The sequence below is a fragment of the Malaclemys terrapin genome, chromosome 3 (assembly GCF_027887155.1).
Source record: "Malaclemys terrapin pileata isolate rMalTer1 chromosome 3, rMalTer1.hap1, whole genome shotgun sequence".
Lineage (NCBI taxonomy): Eukaryota > Metazoa > Chordata > Testudines > Emydidae > Malaclemys > Malaclemys terrapin.
This window is the reverse complement of record NC_071507.1, coordinates 89,390,734-89,409,570: the sequence shown is the minus strand read 5'-3', so window position 1 is coordinate 89,409,570 and position 18,837 is coordinate 89,390,734. Positions and strand designations below refer to the sequence as shown.

Sequence of the window (18,837 nt, the reverse complement as noted above, 5' to 3'; positions counted from 1 at the left end):
CACCAGTGTAGACTAGGATTTTTTTGTCTGCTCCTCATTCCACAATCTGAACCAATGAATTCCTCTCTACTACTTACACTTGGTAGGCAGTGACCAGTCGCTTATTTCCAAGTTTTTTTTTTTTTTTTTTTCTCCCATCCAAAAATATTCCCTCTACTTGCTGGCTTCCTCACTTTCCTTTTGGTCTTTCTTATGAATTCAAGATCTGTGCGAAACCTGGACGTTCAGTGCAGCATGACTAGAAAAATTAACCAAACTTATATGTGATGCCAGAGACTTGCTTCAGGTACTAGCCTGGGAGATGGCAGGCAGTGTTGTCATTCTGGCTGATAGGTAGGCTTGGCTGAACTCTATTTTTATTTTTTATCATTTCGACGGATAATATTGATATTTATTTTTAAGAATCTTGTGATTTTTATCGATTTAAATCTTCTCTGTTGCAGGAAATTATGTGGGTGTGGTCAGACAATTATTTAATGACCGTAGATGTTGAGATACAAAAAGTTAAAGCTTTATAACCATTAAAACACAAATTGTCAACATCACATGTCAAAATATACAAAGTAAATATCCTTAAATCAAACTAAGTTCTCAAGCAGCATTTTACTAATTACAGAATGTCAGGGTTGGAAGGGACCTCAGGAGGTCATCTAGTCCAACTCCCTGCTCAAAGCAGGACCAATCCCCAGACCCCTAAATGGCCCCCTCAAGGATTGAACTTACAACACTAGGTTTAGGGAGCCAGTGCTCAAACCACTGAGCTATCCTTCCTCCCCAATAAATATATCCTATCTCCTAGAACTGGAAGGGACCTTGAAAGGTCATTGAGTACACCCCGCTGCCTTCACTAGCAGGACCAAATACTGATTTTTGCCCTAGATCCCTAAGTGGCCCTCTCAAGGATTGAACTCACAACCCTGGGTTTAGCAGGCTAATGCTCAAACCACTGAGCTATACTTTCTTTGGTGATCTGTAAGTTTTGATTTTTGATGGAAATATTTTTTTTTAAATGATTTGTGTGTGGTTGGTGAAATTGATGTTTACTGACATTTACCAGTAAAAATCTAATTCTTTGGCCTACTCATAGGTGACTGCCTATCTAAGCCCTCTTTTATGGCCCACTCCTTTCAGGGAGATAGCCTTTTTTGGGATAGCCTGCACTAGACTTTTGAAAGACACTGCTGATCCTAAGACATTGCTTCCTTCAGACAAACGTCAAAACTCTTGGCCTCCTCATCTAAGTCCTTTTAGGTACCACCATTTCATAAGTTCTCAGGTAGATTTAGATCCTGGTTCTAGATACCCAAGAGTAATTTCCAAGCTGTAATCGAGCTCCAGACCTCTTAACTGACTGACACAGGTTTCTTAAGACCACTTCTGAGCCCGTTCCTCTCACCTTTCTTGGATCTGGATGTCCAGGTGTTGGAGGGCATAGGAGAAAATCACTTCAGTCTGATGGGTCCTCTCCATAATTTTAAAAAGATGTTTGCACATTAGTTTCTCTTTTTCAAACTCCTTGGAGGAGGAGCTTTCTCTTCGCTTTCCTACCCTTTAGTCTGTAAGCCAGCATTCTTCACTGTTGGGTAGAGGTGACTACTTCTTGCTGTCGAAGTTGTACATCTGGCAGAGACAAGATCAACAGTGAATATTCTTGCTAATTGGCTCATCAGAGAGAATGGATTCACCCCCAACAAATGCGGATTTGTCCCAATCAGTATTTTTAAGAACCTACAGTTCAGGGGTACTCCTTAAATAGATCTCTCTGCTAAGTGAATGAACTATGTAGGTTCAAGCCAGGGACTTTCATCTTACTTTTTTTTTTCTTCATCAGATGGGCAGGGAGCTTGAAATATGCATCATCCCAAGAGTCTTTCAAAAGTGCTTGTTTTTTTTGTTGTTGTTGTTGTTTATTTTAAAGTGGGCAGTATTTGGCATACTCATCACCACAGCATAGTTTTGAGATCTTGGCCCTCCAGCCTCCTACTCCTACCTGCATAATCTCAAGTTTTCCGTTTGATTGCCCCCTTCTTTGAGCCCAGGCTTGTATTGCAATTCAGAAGAAAATACTTTTCCTTAGCAGGCTGGAGACTGAAAAGCAGATCCTAGTGGATAGAATCCTAGAAATTCAGGGCTGGAAGTGACCTCAAGAAGTCATCTAGTCCATTCCCCTTGCACTGAAGCAACACCAAGTATAACTAGGCCATCCCTGACTGGTATTTGTCCAGTCTGTACTTAAAAACCTCCAATGCTGGGGATTCCACAACCTCCCTTGGTAATGCTTCTAATATTTCACTATCCTTAAGTTAGAAATTTGTTCCAAATATGTAGCTTAAATCTCCCTTGCTGCAGATTAAACCCATTATTTCTTGTCCTACTTTTAGTGGAGATGAAGAACAATTGATCACCTTCCTTATTATAACAATCCTTAAACATATTTCAAGCTGGTTATCCTCTCCCCTCTTGGTCTGCTTGTCTCAAGACTGAACATGAGCAGTTTATTTAATCTTTCTTCCTAGGTTGTTTTCTAAACCTTTTTTTAATTTTTTTGGTCTCCTGGACTCTCTCCAGTTTGTCCACATCTTTCTCAAAATGTGCTACCCCAAACCGGAGACAGTACTCCAACTGAGACCTCACCAGTGCCAGGTAGAGTGGAATAATTAATTCTTGTCTTGCTTATGACACTCCTGCCACACCCCCAGCAGCCCTGGTTATCAGTTGAGTCATTAGAACCATAATACCCATAATTTCCTTCCAAATTCCGTACCAAGGATATAGGCAACTTTTTCCCCTCTCCAAAGCGTTCAGACAAAACCAGCTTATGCAAGATGCCTTGATCACATTGATGTTTAATTTCCTCCAAGATGGGTTGGATTTTGAGCCTTTCCCCTACACTTTCATCATATAAATGACTTTTCTTGTCATGACTACTTTGGCCATGCAAGTTGGAGAGAGCTGCAGTTAAGAGCAAATTAATATTCCTTAAGTATAAGGCAGTTCTTCGAACAGTCTTTTTTGGATTTATTCCAAGTACAGGGTCTTCCTTTCATAGCAACCAAAACCAGCAGGGCAATTTCCTGATTATCTCCTAAAGTCTCCAAAGGGGGAGAGTTTTGCCATGGGTTGGATGTAAATTGTTTCCTTATTTTGTGGCCTGGAAGGGTGGTGGGTTTTTGTTTTTGTTTTTAATTCCATATCCATCATAGCTAGAGATGAATAAAGCTCTGTTTTTTGTTCTCTCTCTCTCCCTGCCCCCCCCCCCCCCCAGCCCCCTTTATTTAAAGCTCCAGGTCTTCTCTCCTGGCAGCATTCATAACCCACTGTCTTAGGGCCATGACTACTAGAGTTGGGTGAAATCTTTTGGATGAAACTTTCTGTTGCTGAAAAATGCATATTTGGGTCTACTGAAACATTTCACAAATTCTTGGCAAATTTGCTGAATTGTTTTGCCCAAAGGGGAAAAAGGAAAAAAACACCAAAAAAGTCTAGTCCCTTTGTTCCAAAAATGGCAATTTTTCCATTTGAAATGATTTTGTTTAGAATTTTGTATCATTTCTGTTTTTAAAAAGTTTAACACCACCAACCCTTCTTCCCCACAAAGAAACAAAATGAAATTAATGTTTTTTCAAATTTTTCATTTCACCCAAAATAATAATGTTAATTAAAATTTTTTTTAATTGTTTTGGGTTGATCCAAACCAATTTTTTCTTTTCTTTTTTTTTTGGGGGGGGAGGAGGGGTTGGCCACTGAACCAGAAAATCAGCTATTTGCACAACTCTAATGTTTACTTCTCTGGAGAAGGAAAGGTCTTCAAAGGAAGATTTGTGTAAGGTTGCCACTTGTTGGTCCTACATACCTTTTCAGCCACTACAGGTTGGACTATCAAACTCTGCACCCTTATTAGTTGAGTGCTGAGTTCTGTCATTTTGTAAGAGCTTTTCCCCTCCTTCACTGGGGAGCCAGGAGACACTGCAATTTATAGTTTTTTGTTTCAGATTATAGACTGATTAGGAGCAGAGAGAGAGGGTAAACCTGTAAACTGGGTTTCTAGGATGAAACATTTTACAATCTGGAGCCATCCCAGGCTGTTTTAAATTGATCCTTATGATTAACTAGTAGTTAGACAATTAAAAAAATTGTCTATTCTCCAGTTAGTATTTTTCACAAGTGAGTTTAAAGACTAAGGAAAAATCTAATTAAAGAAAGTCTAGCTGGGTGGTGAGATTAACCTTGGAAGCTGGCGATTAGTCACTTTGCCTAGCAAGTCTGAACAGCATAAGGAAATTGATTGGTCCAGTTTGTCAAAAGCTTGGTTGCAGAAGCCTAATTTACAGGTGAAGAAAAATCTCTGACAAATAACCATATTATAAAACTGCTATAGACTATAGTAATTTGGAGATTGTTATATGTCCAGCATGGTTTTCAGAAAAGAATCCTTGAATTGCTGTACTTATTCCTCAGAGAAACAGCATTGGCAGCTGCACTTTTGGTCAGTGTAGATTGGACCATAGTGGATACCCCTTAGTATGTACAGTTTAGACCATGTTTTTGGAGGTGCTCATTGCTTGTTTTAAATTCCTATAAAACTGCCACTTACAACTTTTTTTTAGCCCAGTTAGTTTTTTCTATAAAACTTATACATATATTTCATTGTTCTGTTATGGAGTACAAATAGTTATTTTTGCATAGGGTAATATTAGATGCCTGGTTAAGGTTTTGGAATTAATAATCTGCTTTATTTTTTTTAATGAAATGTTGTTGGCATATTGGTCTATAATACAGAATAGGAATTTTGATTTTTAGTTTACCTGTATTCAAAAAGTGACTCTTGCATATATGAGCAATCTCTCTCTTCCTAACTATTTGATACACATTATGGAATAGGTACAGTGTTTCAGTGAACAATGCATACAGTTGCTATGTAGTTAACTTCTTTGAGGCAGGTATAATATGGATACTTCATTGGATTTATGTATAAAAGCTGCATTATTGCGAAACTCCACCAAATGGAAGTATTAGTTTGTTCTAGGACTGTCATACAAAAATCTTGGATAAAGTTTATAAACATTTCAATTCACTACTTATTTTTGATATAATTCTTTAAAAATCTATTTTTTAAAAAGGAATTAAATGTTAAACACACAAAATATTGTATATGCCACTATGGGAACAGCTATTAACAATTTTTAGAAAGGCCATTATAAAGTGGTAACTTTGGTTACTGAGATATTTCTAATTATGAACCCTACTGTTAGGGTCGTAATTTTAACAAATGACCCATAGGCCCTGTAGTAAACTATACAGTTAGTTTTCTTTTACCTCAATTATTTAGGTACAGTCACAAATTTTGCACTAGTATTAGCAATTTTAAGGCAGTCCTTAGTTTTCTTCAGGAGCATAAATCAGCTGAGAACTTCTGTAATAACCCCTTAAATCTATGTAAATGGGTCAGCAGCAATGGTGAATGTTAACCAATTTGCAAATAAAAGGCTTTCAGCTGGTCACTGAGCATCCACTGCCACCACTACATTTAAGAGCTGAATAATGTGTTATATGTCTTGTAAGAGAGGGCTGATCTACTTCTCCTTGGACATAACAAGTCAATAGATTGGCAGGGTGCATATTGTATGAGTGAACGGAGAGTAAAGAAAATGGGCTTGTTCTTTAAAATATGTGACATGCTAGGGGTTTAGCTATTCTTTTTGCCTGATTTCCAAATCTGCTTCAATAATCTTAGTTGTGCAAAATAAAATGAGCTGCATTTGGTGCACATGTAGAATCAGAGCAATCTTTCTTCCTTTATCCACAACTGTGTGTGTGTGTGTGTGTGTTTTTAATATACCAGGTCTGTAATACATGACTGTTGTAGTTCACCCAGGGACATGTCTAAGCTACAGCGGCACAGCTACGACGCTGTAGCATTGTAGTGTAAACACTTCTTATGTCTATGGAAGGAGTTTTTCCGTCAATGCAGTTAATCCATCTCTTCAAGAGGCAGTTGCTAGGTTGATGGAAGAATTCTTCCTTTGACCTAGCTGCATCTACTCTCGAGGTAGGCAGTACATGGCATTCAGGGCACAACATTTTTCAGAGTCCTGAATGATGTAGTTAGGCTGATCTAAGTTTTAAAGGTGTAGATAAGGCCTAAGAATAAGTGATTATTTGTTTCAGTTCTTTGAGACAGTGACTGTCTTTTTGTTCTGTTTGTTCAGCACCTAGCAGAATGGGGTTGTGGTCCATGGCTGGACTGCATAGCCACTGCACCTTAATAATAATAATACAGGGTGCTACTTTTTGTATTTCTTGACCTCTTTCTGTTAAGCCTTCTCATACACTGGGTTCAATGTAGTGATTTTTTTTTCCCCAGAAAGAAAATTAGTCGTAACATTTTCCATAGAGTTTGAAAAAGAAAAAAATCCCACTCCCATACCTAAATCTAATGAAATTGGTGCTCAAGGAAAGTGATGCATAGTCAGACCTATGGATGGAAGTTAGGTTTGGAATAATACAGATTTGGGAATGGAAAATTCCTTTTATTTCATCCAGACTGTCTCGTTGCCAGTGCATGGTTTATTCCTACAGTGTGCTTCTAGTGTCTTGTTGTTTAAAAACCTATGCTTCCTAGAGCAGGTATGGAATGGCCAGTCTCATTGATGTGCCCATGTCTTGACCTGAAGTGATCACTTCTGTGAATAAGTAGATTATTCATTCAGTCCTTGGCTTCTTTTGCCCAAATTGTCAACAAGGGAGGGTGCCGGTCATTGTCAGTTGTAGTGATGTGTTTCACGTTGTGGATATCTGCCCAGTAGGAACAGGATCAAGACCAGTATAGTAAATTATTTCACATAGGCTTCCAAACAGTTGACAACTGTCAAATGACCTATTATTACTGACTTCCTATGGATTTAAACCATTGCTCTAAAGGTGTGAAGCTCCTTGTCCAATTATAAAATTTTAAACTATCCAGTCAGTTGCATACAATGGTTTTCCAAATAGCAAAAATAAAATTTGAAGCATTTGCTGCCATCCCTACTTGCAGTAACTTGCTGAGTGGCATTACAGTCTCAGGAGAACTTATGCAAAACTTCCCAGGAGATATAGGAACAATCCAACTAGTGTTTCTCTGGCTTTCACAGACAATAGTGACACAAATGTATTATTTAAACAAGCTAAACTTTAATTCTCAAATCTCAGAGGAAATTTGAGAATATAGATTGATTGATTGCAGTTTGTGGTCTCTTCTATTGCAGCTAGCAAGAGAGTGTAAAGAGGTCCTGAAGGGTGGCCTGCTAATGAAGCAATATTATCAGTTTATGTTACGTGAGGTGTTAGATGACTTACAGAAGATTGACTACAACATAGATTCTTTTGAAGAGGACTTGCATAAAATGTTAATGGTGAGTAGCAAAAGAGGGAATATTTTTGGTTATATAAATCTGTTATACATTTGCCTGATTCTAAGTCTTGGGATCATTTCTGATTGTCCTTCCTTGGCTAGTAACTGTCTAGCCTGCTTATATTACCTTTTTTTTTAAAATGGCAATAATGGTCATTGTTCTAATAAATGTTCTCAAAGGATGTAAATAAAGTATGTTCGAGATAATGTTGATATTTTTGATGACTGGACTGTGAGAATTGCTATTATCTTAGGTGCTAAGAGAGTCAATAATATACTTTTTTGGCAGATTGCCTCTTTTTATAAAATAGCTCATCATAGAATCAGAAATGTGATCATATTTAAAATTAAATTAAATGTAAGTAATATGAAGATTTAAATTAAACCAAGGAAAACAGTTATCTGGCTCACATCTTTTTGCTTTAATTTTCACCTTGATATTCTAGCCAGCCTAAAAGCATGTCTTATTTTTAGTATATTTATTACTGCAATAATTAAACACAGGAGGCTGATTTAAGGATATACTGCTGGTCTCCAGTTATGCATCCGAAGAAGTGGGCTGTAGTCCACGAAAGCTTATGCTCTAATAAATTTGTTAGTCTCTAAGGTGCCACAAGTACTCCTGTTCTTCTTTCTCCAGTGAGTGTAACTGAAGTTGCTTTGTTTTTGTGGGTTTAAATTAAAACCTCATTTCTTTAATGTGGCTTGATATCTTTTCATTGTGTGTGGCATTTTTTTTTTTTAAAAGTAGCTTAAAGAATAAGGGAGGTTCAGGAAGACTCTGATTTTGGTGTCTCATTATAGGGAGAGCTGACAGCACTGCATATAGTTAAGGTTAGCTGACACTTCCCATTATTAGACCCTGTTTTCAGTCTTATAACTTTGCCAAACTTCAGCCAATGAAGCTGAAATTTCCCATCTGCCTTAGGCAGAATTTTTTGGAAACTTTCAGTAAAAGTGGTTCAGCCGTTTCTGAGAACTAAATTAGAGAGAGAAATTTTTTTTGCCCATGTTTTTTTAAAAAAAAAAAGAGAGCAGCAGCTTTTAACCATTTCATTTAGAAGTTCTTTGAAGCAAGGGCTTGAAATTTAGCACCAGGCTTGCCTTTGTGTCAGGAATGGGCCTTCTGCTGTTCTTGTGAAAAACCTCCCCAGTTGGGCCAACTAATAAGCCTTTGAAAAAAATCACAGTTCACCAGAGAATTGTTAGTCTGGCAGCTAAATTCTTCAAAAATTCTGTGTGTACTGGACATGCCCCAGGCTCCACAGGACATGAGCAGGGGTTTTGTTGAATATGCTGCTCCTGGCTGCTGAGGTGCTGGGCAATAGAGCTGAGAGCAGGGACTCTCACATATGTTCTCAGTGCTCCCCTTACTGGTTCTTGGGCAGAGTGGAGGAGAGAGGATGAAAGTCAGACCTGGTGAAGGGATTAGGTTGGGATTTGGAGTTGGGAGCATCTGGGCAAGGTGGTTGGGATTGGGAGCTGGTGGAGAGAAATGGGGGTAGGGAAGATGAGAAAATCGGGAGGAGGTAGACAGAGATTAGATGAATTTGGGGGGAGCAGAAAGGGAGATTGAGACTGGCTAATCAAGGAGACTGGAACTGGGAGCCAGTGGCAGGGAAGTGGGGAGACTGAGCTTGGACAAGGAGCCAGGGTGTAGGATGCGAAGATCTGTGGATATAAGATGGATATCTGCTGATTTACAGGACTCTAGATATAAAATTTGGATCTGTATCCACCTGCGATTTGCAGGGCTCTACTTGTGTTCCTTGGTTCCACTTCTGATACAATATGCCCTTTCCATATGGGGTAAGTACCGTATATATTCTTTCATAAGCTGAATTTTTTTTAGTAAAAAAGGGAAGTACCAGAGAAGGGGGTCGGCTTATGAACGGGTATAGAGAGGGAGAGGTGGGACACAGCCTCTTTCCCCCAACAGAGGGAGCAAGGAGAGGCAGCCCAGCCAGCAGAGCCAGAAGGGAAGAGGCGGGGCCAGAGTCTCTCCGCTTCTGGCCATGCTGCTCTCCCCCCCCAGTCTCTGAAGCAGCTGCAGCTCTGGGGCTGGCATGGTGCAGCCATGCCGCTCGGCCCCGCCCTCGCCCCCCAGAGCAGGCTGTGGCCGTGCCGCCCGGCCTGCCGGAGCACGCTGCAGCCATGCCGCCCGGCTGGCCGCGCCACCCGGCCTGCCGGAGCAGTCTGCAGCCGTGCTGCCTGGCCCAGCCAGCTGGAACATGCTGTGGCCGCGCCGCCTGGTCTGGCCTGCCGGAGCAGGCTACAGCCACGTTGCCCAGCCTGCCAGAGCAGCTCCAGCCAGGGCAGACAGATCCTCCCCTGGCCCTCCTCCGCTAAGGTAGGAAGGGATGGGATGAGGAGAGTGTGGGGGTCCCGGCTAAGGTTGGGGTCATGTGGGGGATGATCACAGGGGTTACTCCCCTGACCCCCAGCTTCTTCCTCCCCCCCCCCCCCCTGCAAATTTCCCCACCAGTTGCTGTCCCGGCCTGTCAGGGTAAGCAGCTGGCACACCGGGACACTTTGTTTACTTAGGTTTACCTCCGTGCCTACGGACGCGAGGTAAACAAACCATCTCGGCCCGCCAGCAGCTTATCCTGATGGCCTGGGAGCCAAAGTTTGCTGACCCCTGAATTATAGGGTCGGCTTATGAACGGGTGTTGGCTTATAAACGAACCGGCTTATGATCGAGTATATACAGTAAGTGTGGTCATCTCCTCTTAAAGAATTTTCTAGGAATGCTTGCTCATCTCCTCAGGAGTGCCTTCAGAGTGATTAGTAAGACGCTCATAGTGAGGAGGAAGATCTTGTGGAGGAATATGAGGACCAGCTTATTCCCCTGGCTATATCATCTTTATCACTTGGTGAAGCTGTGACTCCATCTAATACATCCACAATAGAGAATTTCAGGATTTTCTTAAAAGAATGGTGGACAACTTAGAAATTACTCTAGTAGTCATCTAGAAGGGATCTCATAAATTATTTGACATGTTGCACCCCTTATCCCAAGGTCATTTAGTCTAGCCTATAAATGAGGGCATTCTTGAGCCTGCTAAAGACCAGTGGCAAATAACAGTATCTATCTCAGCCATGCCAAAAAAGGCAGATTACAGGTATCAAGTTCCCCTGAAGGAGTTTAAGTATTTTTTTTACCCACCTGGTCCCTGAGTATTTGGTTTTGACAACAAGGCTAAGCCCAAGAAAATGAATCTTCTAGGGAGAAACGCTGACTTCTCTGCTAGCTTGCAGATTTATATAACCAACTATCTAGCCATGTTAGTTCAGTATGTTTTTTCTGCAATGGGACAAGGTTTTAGAGGTAACTGAAAAACTTTCTCAGGAGACCAGAGACTAATTAAAGGTGATAGCTACCAAAGGCTAGTTGGTGATGAAGACAGCTTTGCAGACTTCATTAGATGTCTCTGACACTGTGGCAAGGTCATTATACAAAGAACATTATGGTTGCATCTGTCAGCCATTCCAAAAGAGGTTCAGGCCACAATCCAGACCTTCCTTTTGAAGGGTCCTCGCCCCTTTAATTGGGGAACTGACAAAGCACTTCACTCTCTGAAGGACCCCCAGGACTTCTGTAGGTGTTCATGCTCCATTGCAGAAGTAGTAGTAAATTAGATCCTAATCCTTCTCCTTCTCCATCTTCTTCATATCTGTACTCCAAAAGGTTCCTGACTCTTCTAGAAAAAGGCCTCTCTTTTAAACTTTTGTGACACTGCACTATTCATCTGGCTAGCGGTTTCAGATTTGAGGCTGCAGTCAAGATTCCTGGACCAGGTGTAGAGGATCTTTATTTTTTCTCCCGTTGGCAATCACCTTTCTCTTTTGTGGATGCATAGGCTGTAATTACTGCTGATCAGAGGGCTAAGAAATTATCTAGAACGATTACTAGCTAATAAATTATCCTGAGGGTTCACTTACTAGTTCTCTTAATTTCCAAAAGTTTGCCTTTTTGAAATTGAAAATGTTTTTGATTCTGCTTCCATTTGTAATTTTAACTAAGTCAACTTTTGATTGCTCTATCCAGTGTTGTTTTCTATGACTAGCTTGTCTGTAATGTCCTCGCTGCTTACCAAAACCAATGTAAAATATCACCTCTTGTTGGTTCTAGTCCTGCTAATTGTTCAACCCTATTTCTGTAACTTCTATAATATCCGGTTTCCTATACTGAACCGGTAGCTCTAGTTCCTCCATTTTGTTGCCCAAGCTTGTCACATTAGTGTTCCAACATATCAGTTGTTTCTCTCTGACTTAATCCAATTTCTAGATGTATTAGCTATAGTCCTTTTGCATTTTTAAAAAGCCCGAGTCATGTATTTCCACTGATTAAAGAGCCATTACATTGCCTACTTGAGATTTGAATGTTGTGCTCCTGTTTCTAATGGATTTTCCCTATGAATCTGTCATTATGTTCACTTTTTTGGTAGTTATCACCTTGGCTTGCTGGGTGAATAAAATTCAAGCTTTGATAATAAGCCTTCCTTACACAATTTTTCAGAAAGACATGTTTACTCTCAGGCTGCATAATTTTATTTTATTTTTTAACCAGAAGTGGTTTCAGATGTTCATATGAATCAAAGTACACACTAAGTGGTATTTTTTTCTAAATCTTATGGCTCGCCTTCAGACTCTGAACTCCACACACTAGATCTTCTTAGGGCTGTATCCTTTCAAAGATCATCCAGACTCTTTGGCTTTTGCTAATAAATCAAAGGACAAGCTGTTTCCTTTCAGAGACTCTCTAATTGGGTTACAGACTGCGTTAAGATTTCCTGCTCATTAAACTACTTCTTCCCTCTCAAGGTAGGGCACAGTCTCTTCTAGGGCTCAGTCAACATTTGTAGCTTGCTTTAGGAGAGTCCCTGTTTCTGAGATTTGTAGTGCGGCTACTTGGAGTTCAGTTCATATGTTTACCAGTCACTACTCCATTGTGGCAACTTCTAGAATAGATGCCCAGTTTGGAAGAGCTGTCCTACAGTCATAATTAAGGTTAGATATTGTCACGGGTATTTTTAGTAAAAGGCATGGACAGGTAGCGGCCAATAAACAAAAATTCACGGAAGCCTGTAACCTGTCTCAAAGTAGCAGCCGTGTTAGTCTGTATCCGCAAAAAGAACAGGGGTACTTGTGGCACCTTAGCGACTAACAAATTTATTTCAGCATAAGCTGAATATATATGTATATGTATATGTAAATATCTTCTGTCTGTGTGTTCCACTCTATGCATCTGAAGAAGTGAGCTGAAGCCCACGAAAGCTTATGCTGAAATAAATTTGTTAGTCTCTAAGGTGCCACAAGTACTCCTGTTCTTTTTGTAACCTGTCTGTGACTTTTACTAAAAATACCTGAGGAGTGGGGAGGGAAGTGGACTAACAGTCCGAGCCCTGCTGCCAGGGGCTGACAGCTTCTCCAGCCTGGCCGCTGCAGTGGGCAGAAGTCACGAAGGTCTGTTAAAGTCATGGAATCCATGACTTCAGTGACAAAATCATATCCTTAGCCATAATTTAGGTGGGAATCCTATCATCTATCTCCTAGGAAAGGACTTCTAGTCACTCGCCTGCAAAGGGATTTGTGAACAAAGTGCAGACACTTACCTTAAGTAACTGAAATTCTTCAAGATGCTTTTGTCCAGATAGATCCCAAAACCCACGTTCCTTCCCCACTGTTAAGGAGTTTCTGGATTTCTGTATTAGTAAAGGAACTGAGTAGTGGTTGTGGCTGTTCTGCCCTTTATACCCTCACTGGAGGGAGCATGAGAATATGAACAATGCATGCGCAATCTGAGTGGATATTCCTTGCTAAAAGATTCTTGACTTATGTGGGTAGGCTGTGCATACAGATAGTGGGATGCATGTAGAAGAATGAATCTCTGAGAACACCACTATTATTAAGATACCTTTAAATTGGCACTAATTCTTCCCTCCACTCAGTAAGCCCAACATTGACATGCCATGGAATTCACTGTTGTCAGTAGTGGATGACAACTTGTAGTGAAAATGACACTGTTGTCAGTAGTGAATGACAGCTGAGCTGACTGTACTTGTTCGCATATGGGAGAGGGATTGGGAAGGAGTGCATATATAGTGGAGCTGCTCATGTTTGTGCAAATATCTGAAGTCTTCATTGTCTTTGCATGTTTCTCAGAATAATAATTTGGTGTCTCGTTCATCTTCCAGTGCCAAAAATGGCAGAGAAGCTTGCAGCATATTTTCTGCTGCAGCAAACAGAATATTATGGATAGTTCCCTCCATCTGTGTGGTATTATGTGGAATCTTTTGTGGGTGTGAAAATTAGGCCCCTTAATTACCGGTTTTATAACAAGTACAATCTAAATGACTTTTTTTCCATTTGCAGGTTTATTTTGATTATATGCGAAGCTGGATCCAAATGCTACAGCAGTTACCTCAAGCATCTCATAGTTTAAAAAATCTGTTAGAGGAAGAATGGAATTTCACCAAAGAAATAACTCCTTATATACGAGGAGGTGAAGCTCAATCTGGAAAACTGTTCTGGTAGGACTTCTTAAATCACTCTTCTTGTCCTGTCAATTTATTCCAGAAACTTAGACCAGTTAGAGTCACACTGTATAATTCTAATGTCCTGATCTCTCAAAGTAATTTCTATTATGCTCCAGAATAATGTGTCTCTCACAATTTTCTCTGTATCAGTTCCAAGATTTATTTTAATTGCAGAATCAGGATCTAAATATAAAAGAATACATAAATTCTATAAATAGGACTTTAGAAGCTACTTAATTAAATGTCTCAGTGGATTCCAGTTCATGCAGTTTTTAAGTGGCCATCTTATTTTTAACTAAATTTGTCCAGGTAGTATTAGCATCGGCTAATATATTCTAGGATACTGGAAGTTAGATAGATAAGACATGGAACTTATATGACCCTTGAAATTGACCTCCCATAGAGGACTTTCAAATTTCAAACTTGCGTCAGTTGAACTCACTATAAAAGAAACATGGTTACATTTTATATACCTTTTTATTATTATACAAAATTAAGTTTCAATTTCTGACTATTTTAAAAATATCAAAATGCCAAGCAGTACTGTTGCCCTTTTTTGACTTGAGTGGGCAGTCAGTGCCCTTGGGATATTCCCGTTAGGAGCAAAAATTTATGATGTAGTTGGGTATTTTTTTATTCAGTCTTGTTTATGTACAAGGAATGTACAAAGACCTGTTTTTCTGGAGGCAGAAGGAATGAAAACCAGGGGACAACTGCTTTGCTTACAGCTGTAGCATCTTTCAACTCGTACCCCTGATCCTGAATCTTCCTTTAGGCTTCTCCCAGGGTTACACTGTGCTTACAGACAGTTGCTTGGTTTTTTTGCTGCCTCTGAGATCTCGTCTACATCTAAAACTTAGCTATATTGTCCAGGCTGTGAAAAATGTGACACCCTGGGCGATATAGTTAGGCGTAGACCCAACTAGGTTGAGAGAAGTATTCTTCCATCTATCTATCTACTGCCTCTCAAGAGAGTGGATTTACTGCATTGACAGAAAAAACCCTCCATTGCTGTAGTAAGTGTCTACACTGTAGCACTTGTAGTGTAGACGTATCCTGAGTCTCTGTTTCTTGTCTGCCTCTCCCGCCGCCTCCGGTAGACTTTTTTCCAACCTAAAGACACCAACCCACGTGGTCAGAACATTACCCAGTAGAACTGTACACAACATCTGTACACAAGATGCTAGTTTCTGGGTAGAGTCCATTATGCCTTCTTTTAGATGTGGCTCCTTAACCATCCTTTACAATAGTTTTAAATGATGTGCACCCTTCACAGAGAGCAAATGCTAATAACCTATATGACGTTCAGTGGACATGTTAACACCTCTAAGGGTAGAATCATAGAATATCAGAGTTGGAAGGGACCTCAAGAGGTCATCTAGTCCAACCCCCTGCTCAAAGCAGGACCAATTCCCAGCTAAATCATCCCAGCCAGGGCTTTGTCAAGCCGGGCCTTAAAAACCTCCAATGAAGGAGACTCCACCACCTCCCTAGGTAACGCATTCCAGTGTTTCACCACCCTCCTAGTGAAATAGTTTTTCCTGATATCCAACCTGGACCTCCCCCACTGCAACTTGAGACCATTGCTCCTTGTTCTGTCATCTGCCACCACTGAGAACAGCCGAGCTCCATCCTCTTTGGAACCCCCCTTCAGGTAGTTAAAGGCTGCTATCAAATCCCCCCTCATTCTTCTCTTCTGGAGACTAAACAATCCCAGTTCCCTCAGCCTCTCCTCATAAGTCATGTGCTCCAGACCCCTAATCATTTTTGTTGCCCTCCGCTGGACTCTTTCCAATTTTTCCACATCCTTCTTGTAGTGTGGGGCCCAAAACTGGACACAGTATTCCAGATGAGGCCTCACCAATGTCGAATAGAGGGGAATGATCACGTTCCTCGATCTGCTGGCAATGCCCCTACTTATACAGCCCAAAATGCCATTAGCCTTCTTGGCAACAAGAGCACACTGTTGACTCATATCCAGCTTCTCGTCCACTGTGACCCCTAGGTCCTTTTCTGCAGAACTGCTACCTAGCCATTCGGTCCCTAGTCTGTAGCAGTGCATGGGATTCTTCCGTCCTAAGTGCAGGACTCTGCACTTGTCCTTGTTGAACCTCATCAGGTTTTTTTCGGCCCAATCCTCTAATTTGTCTAGGTCCCTCTGTATCCGATCCCTACCCTCTAGTGTATCTACCACGCCTCCTAGTTTAGTGTCATCTGCAAACTTGCTGAGAGTGCAGTCCACACCATCCTCCAGATCATTAATAAAGATATTAAACAAAACCGGCCCCAGGACCGACCCTTGGGGCACTCCGCTTGAACAGGGTACAGGACAAGTAGGGCAGAAATCCTAGAATATCATGGTTGTAAGAGACCTCAGGATGTCATCTAGTCCAACCCCCCCTGCTCAAAGCAGGACTATAATCCCCAGACAGATTTTTGCCCCAGATCCCTAAATGGCCCCCTCATGGATTGAACTCACAACCCTGGGTTTAGCAGGCCAATGCTCAAACCACTGAGCTAGCTCTCCCTCCATCTCAACAAACAACAAATTTCAGCAGCTACAATTAAAACTGCAGAATATTTGCTCAGTTTAATAGAAAATATCTGTTTCCTAAGTTTTCTCCAATTAAAGTAGCTGTTCTGATTGTCCACATCCCATGTAAGCGGTTACTGGGGAAGGTTTCAGACCTGCTAAAATTCCAGAAAAGTACCACCGTTATGTAGCTTCCATTCAACTTCAGTGAATGAGTCAGAGCAAACTCTTGGTGTCTAATCCTTTCAGGATTTGACTATTGCCATATTTACAAAATTTCCAGTTCTCTTGTTACTACTATAACATCACAAAGCCCAGAGGCATCAGTGCTGTGAGGAGCCCCTCAGTCTTGAATCTGGACTCCTGCCTCTACTTGCCACATTGTTGTGGGTCACTGCTCCATAAATGATTGCTAGGCTTTTGATGCCTAGTATAACCTCTCCTTCAAGCAATCTCCTTCAGCTCTAGTCTTCTGCTATGTCAAAGAGAGACAGAAACTCGTGCTGAAAACTTTGTAGTGGTTCTGGTGGCAGGACACAACAGTACACATGCTGCTGCAATAACTGAACCAGGGGTGGCCCCTTTTGTGGCAAGCCTATTTGACCTTGCTTGCCTTACCGGGATTTCACCCTTCCTTGAGAGGAAGGGGAGACCCCACAAGTTGCTGAGATGGGGCAGCATGACGCTCTTATGTGGGATGTAATACAGAGGAAATAAAAGGAGTGTTAGTACATGAATGAAAGTGACGTTTCTCCCCATTTTCTTTTTGTTTCAGTGATATTGCGGGAATGCTGCTGAAATCTACAGGAAAATTTCTAGACTCTGGTCTGCAAGACAGCTGTGATGAATTTTGGGCCAGTGCTGATGACAGTACTGCATCAGATGAAATCAGGTATTCCAGCCTTCAATATCTGGTTTCTCTTATTCTGATGCTCCTTTAGTCCTGTCAAGGACAAGCTGCAGTATTTAAACTTTTTGAAGCACGTGAAAAAAACCTGCCCAAATCATCTCAGGGATTTTCAGTCTGTAGTTAGTCATTCATCTTTGTTTTGTGTATGTGAAAGCTAATAACTTTGGTTATAGCTAAGGGCATGAGAAGCATTTTATATAATGTTCTCTGTGTTATTTTTATATTCCTGTGACGTATGTGTCTGAGCGATGTAAGTTCATTTCAGTTTGCTGCTTGTGCACATTTATTTTGTATTTTTTTCAGTCTCTTCTTACTATTGTGTATTTAAAATGTAGTAACTTCATTCTAATCAACATTACAGGAGGTCTGTTATAGAGACCAGTCGGGCACTGAAAGAGCTCTTTCATGAAGCTAGAGAGAGGGCCTCCAAAGCTCTTGGCTTTGCTAAGATGCTGAGGAAGGTAAAGTAACAGTGGTGTTTGATCTAACTTACTAATGCTCCTTTTTATTTCTCTACTTAAAAAACTTCAATTCAGTAAAGAGTTTCTTTTTATAACTGTCATTAGGACCTTGAAATAGCAGCAGAATTCACATTGTCGGCCACCGTGCGAGAGTTCCTGAATGTCCTGAAAACAAAACAGTATGTGAAGGTAAGATCCATTTAAAGATGTGGCACTTATATGGTTAATGCTAAACAAGGTATCCAAAACAAAGCAGTATGTGACTTAAGTGCATCTATTTCTTGCTGAATTTGTAGTATCAACTTCTTAGAATTGAGCTGTGGCAATCAAGTTAATTTTTTCTATTTTGAAAGTGCAGCTTTTCTAAAACCACCAGCATTTGTGTTAGCTGCAACAACTTTCAAATCTACAAGATTGGGCCAAATCTCCAGTCTGTATTCCTGGTATATCTTGTACTTGCCTACAGTGGCAAGGGTGCTAGCCTAGGTCTCGGGAGACCTGGGTTCACTTGGCTGCTCCGACATAGATTTCCTGTGTGACATTGGGCAAATTACGTAGTCTCTCTGTGTCTCAGTTTCCCACCTGTAAAATGTGATTAATAGCACTTCCCTACCTCACAAAGGTTGCGAGGATAAATATGCTAAAGCATGTGAGGTACTCGGATACTATGGTAATAGAGTTTCCTTCTGTGTCCTTTTGTCTTTGGTGTGTAAAACTTATAATATAAAATTTCTTCCTTGACAGTAGTCTGTTAACCTATGTGTGAACATAAGTCTAGTTAGTGTTATTCAGAGTTGTACATACATTTTGATGGGAGAATAAAATCGTTAGTTTGAAATGTTTTTTATTACATCTATTCTGTAATGAGATCTTTTAACCTTTTTTCCAAAATGAATTTTAGGATTTATCATCTTGGCTTTCTAAAAATGCATTTGACTTTTAATGTTGGCAGTCTAGTCAGATCAGATGCTAATTAGTTTCACAAAATGTTTTTTTTATTT

General features: G+C 40.6%; 1 protein-coding gene across 7 annotated transcripts in view; it reads left to right on the top strand.

Annotated features, from left to right (window-relative positions):
- MAP3K4 (mitogen-activated protein kinase kinase kinase 4) overlaps window positions 1–18,837 on the top strand; it is a 148,589-nt gene that overhangs the window by 70,274 nt on the left and 59,478 nt on the right. For all 7 annotated transcript variants that reach the window (XM_054021808.1, XM_054021807.1, XM_054021805.1 and 4 more), the window contains 5 exons: window positions 7,248–7,394; window positions 13,769–13,926; window positions 17,241–17,357; window positions 17,737–17,836; window positions 17,942–18,025. In XM_054021808.1, the coding sequence (XP_053877783.1) occupies window positions 7,248–7,394; window positions 13,769–13,926; window positions 17,241–17,357; window positions 17,737–17,836; window positions 17,942–18,025 (606 nt within the window). The remainder of the gene's footprint in view (window positions 1–7,247; window positions 7,395–13,768; window positions 13,927–17,240; window positions 17,358–17,736; window positions 17,837–17,941; window positions 18,026–18,837) is intronic.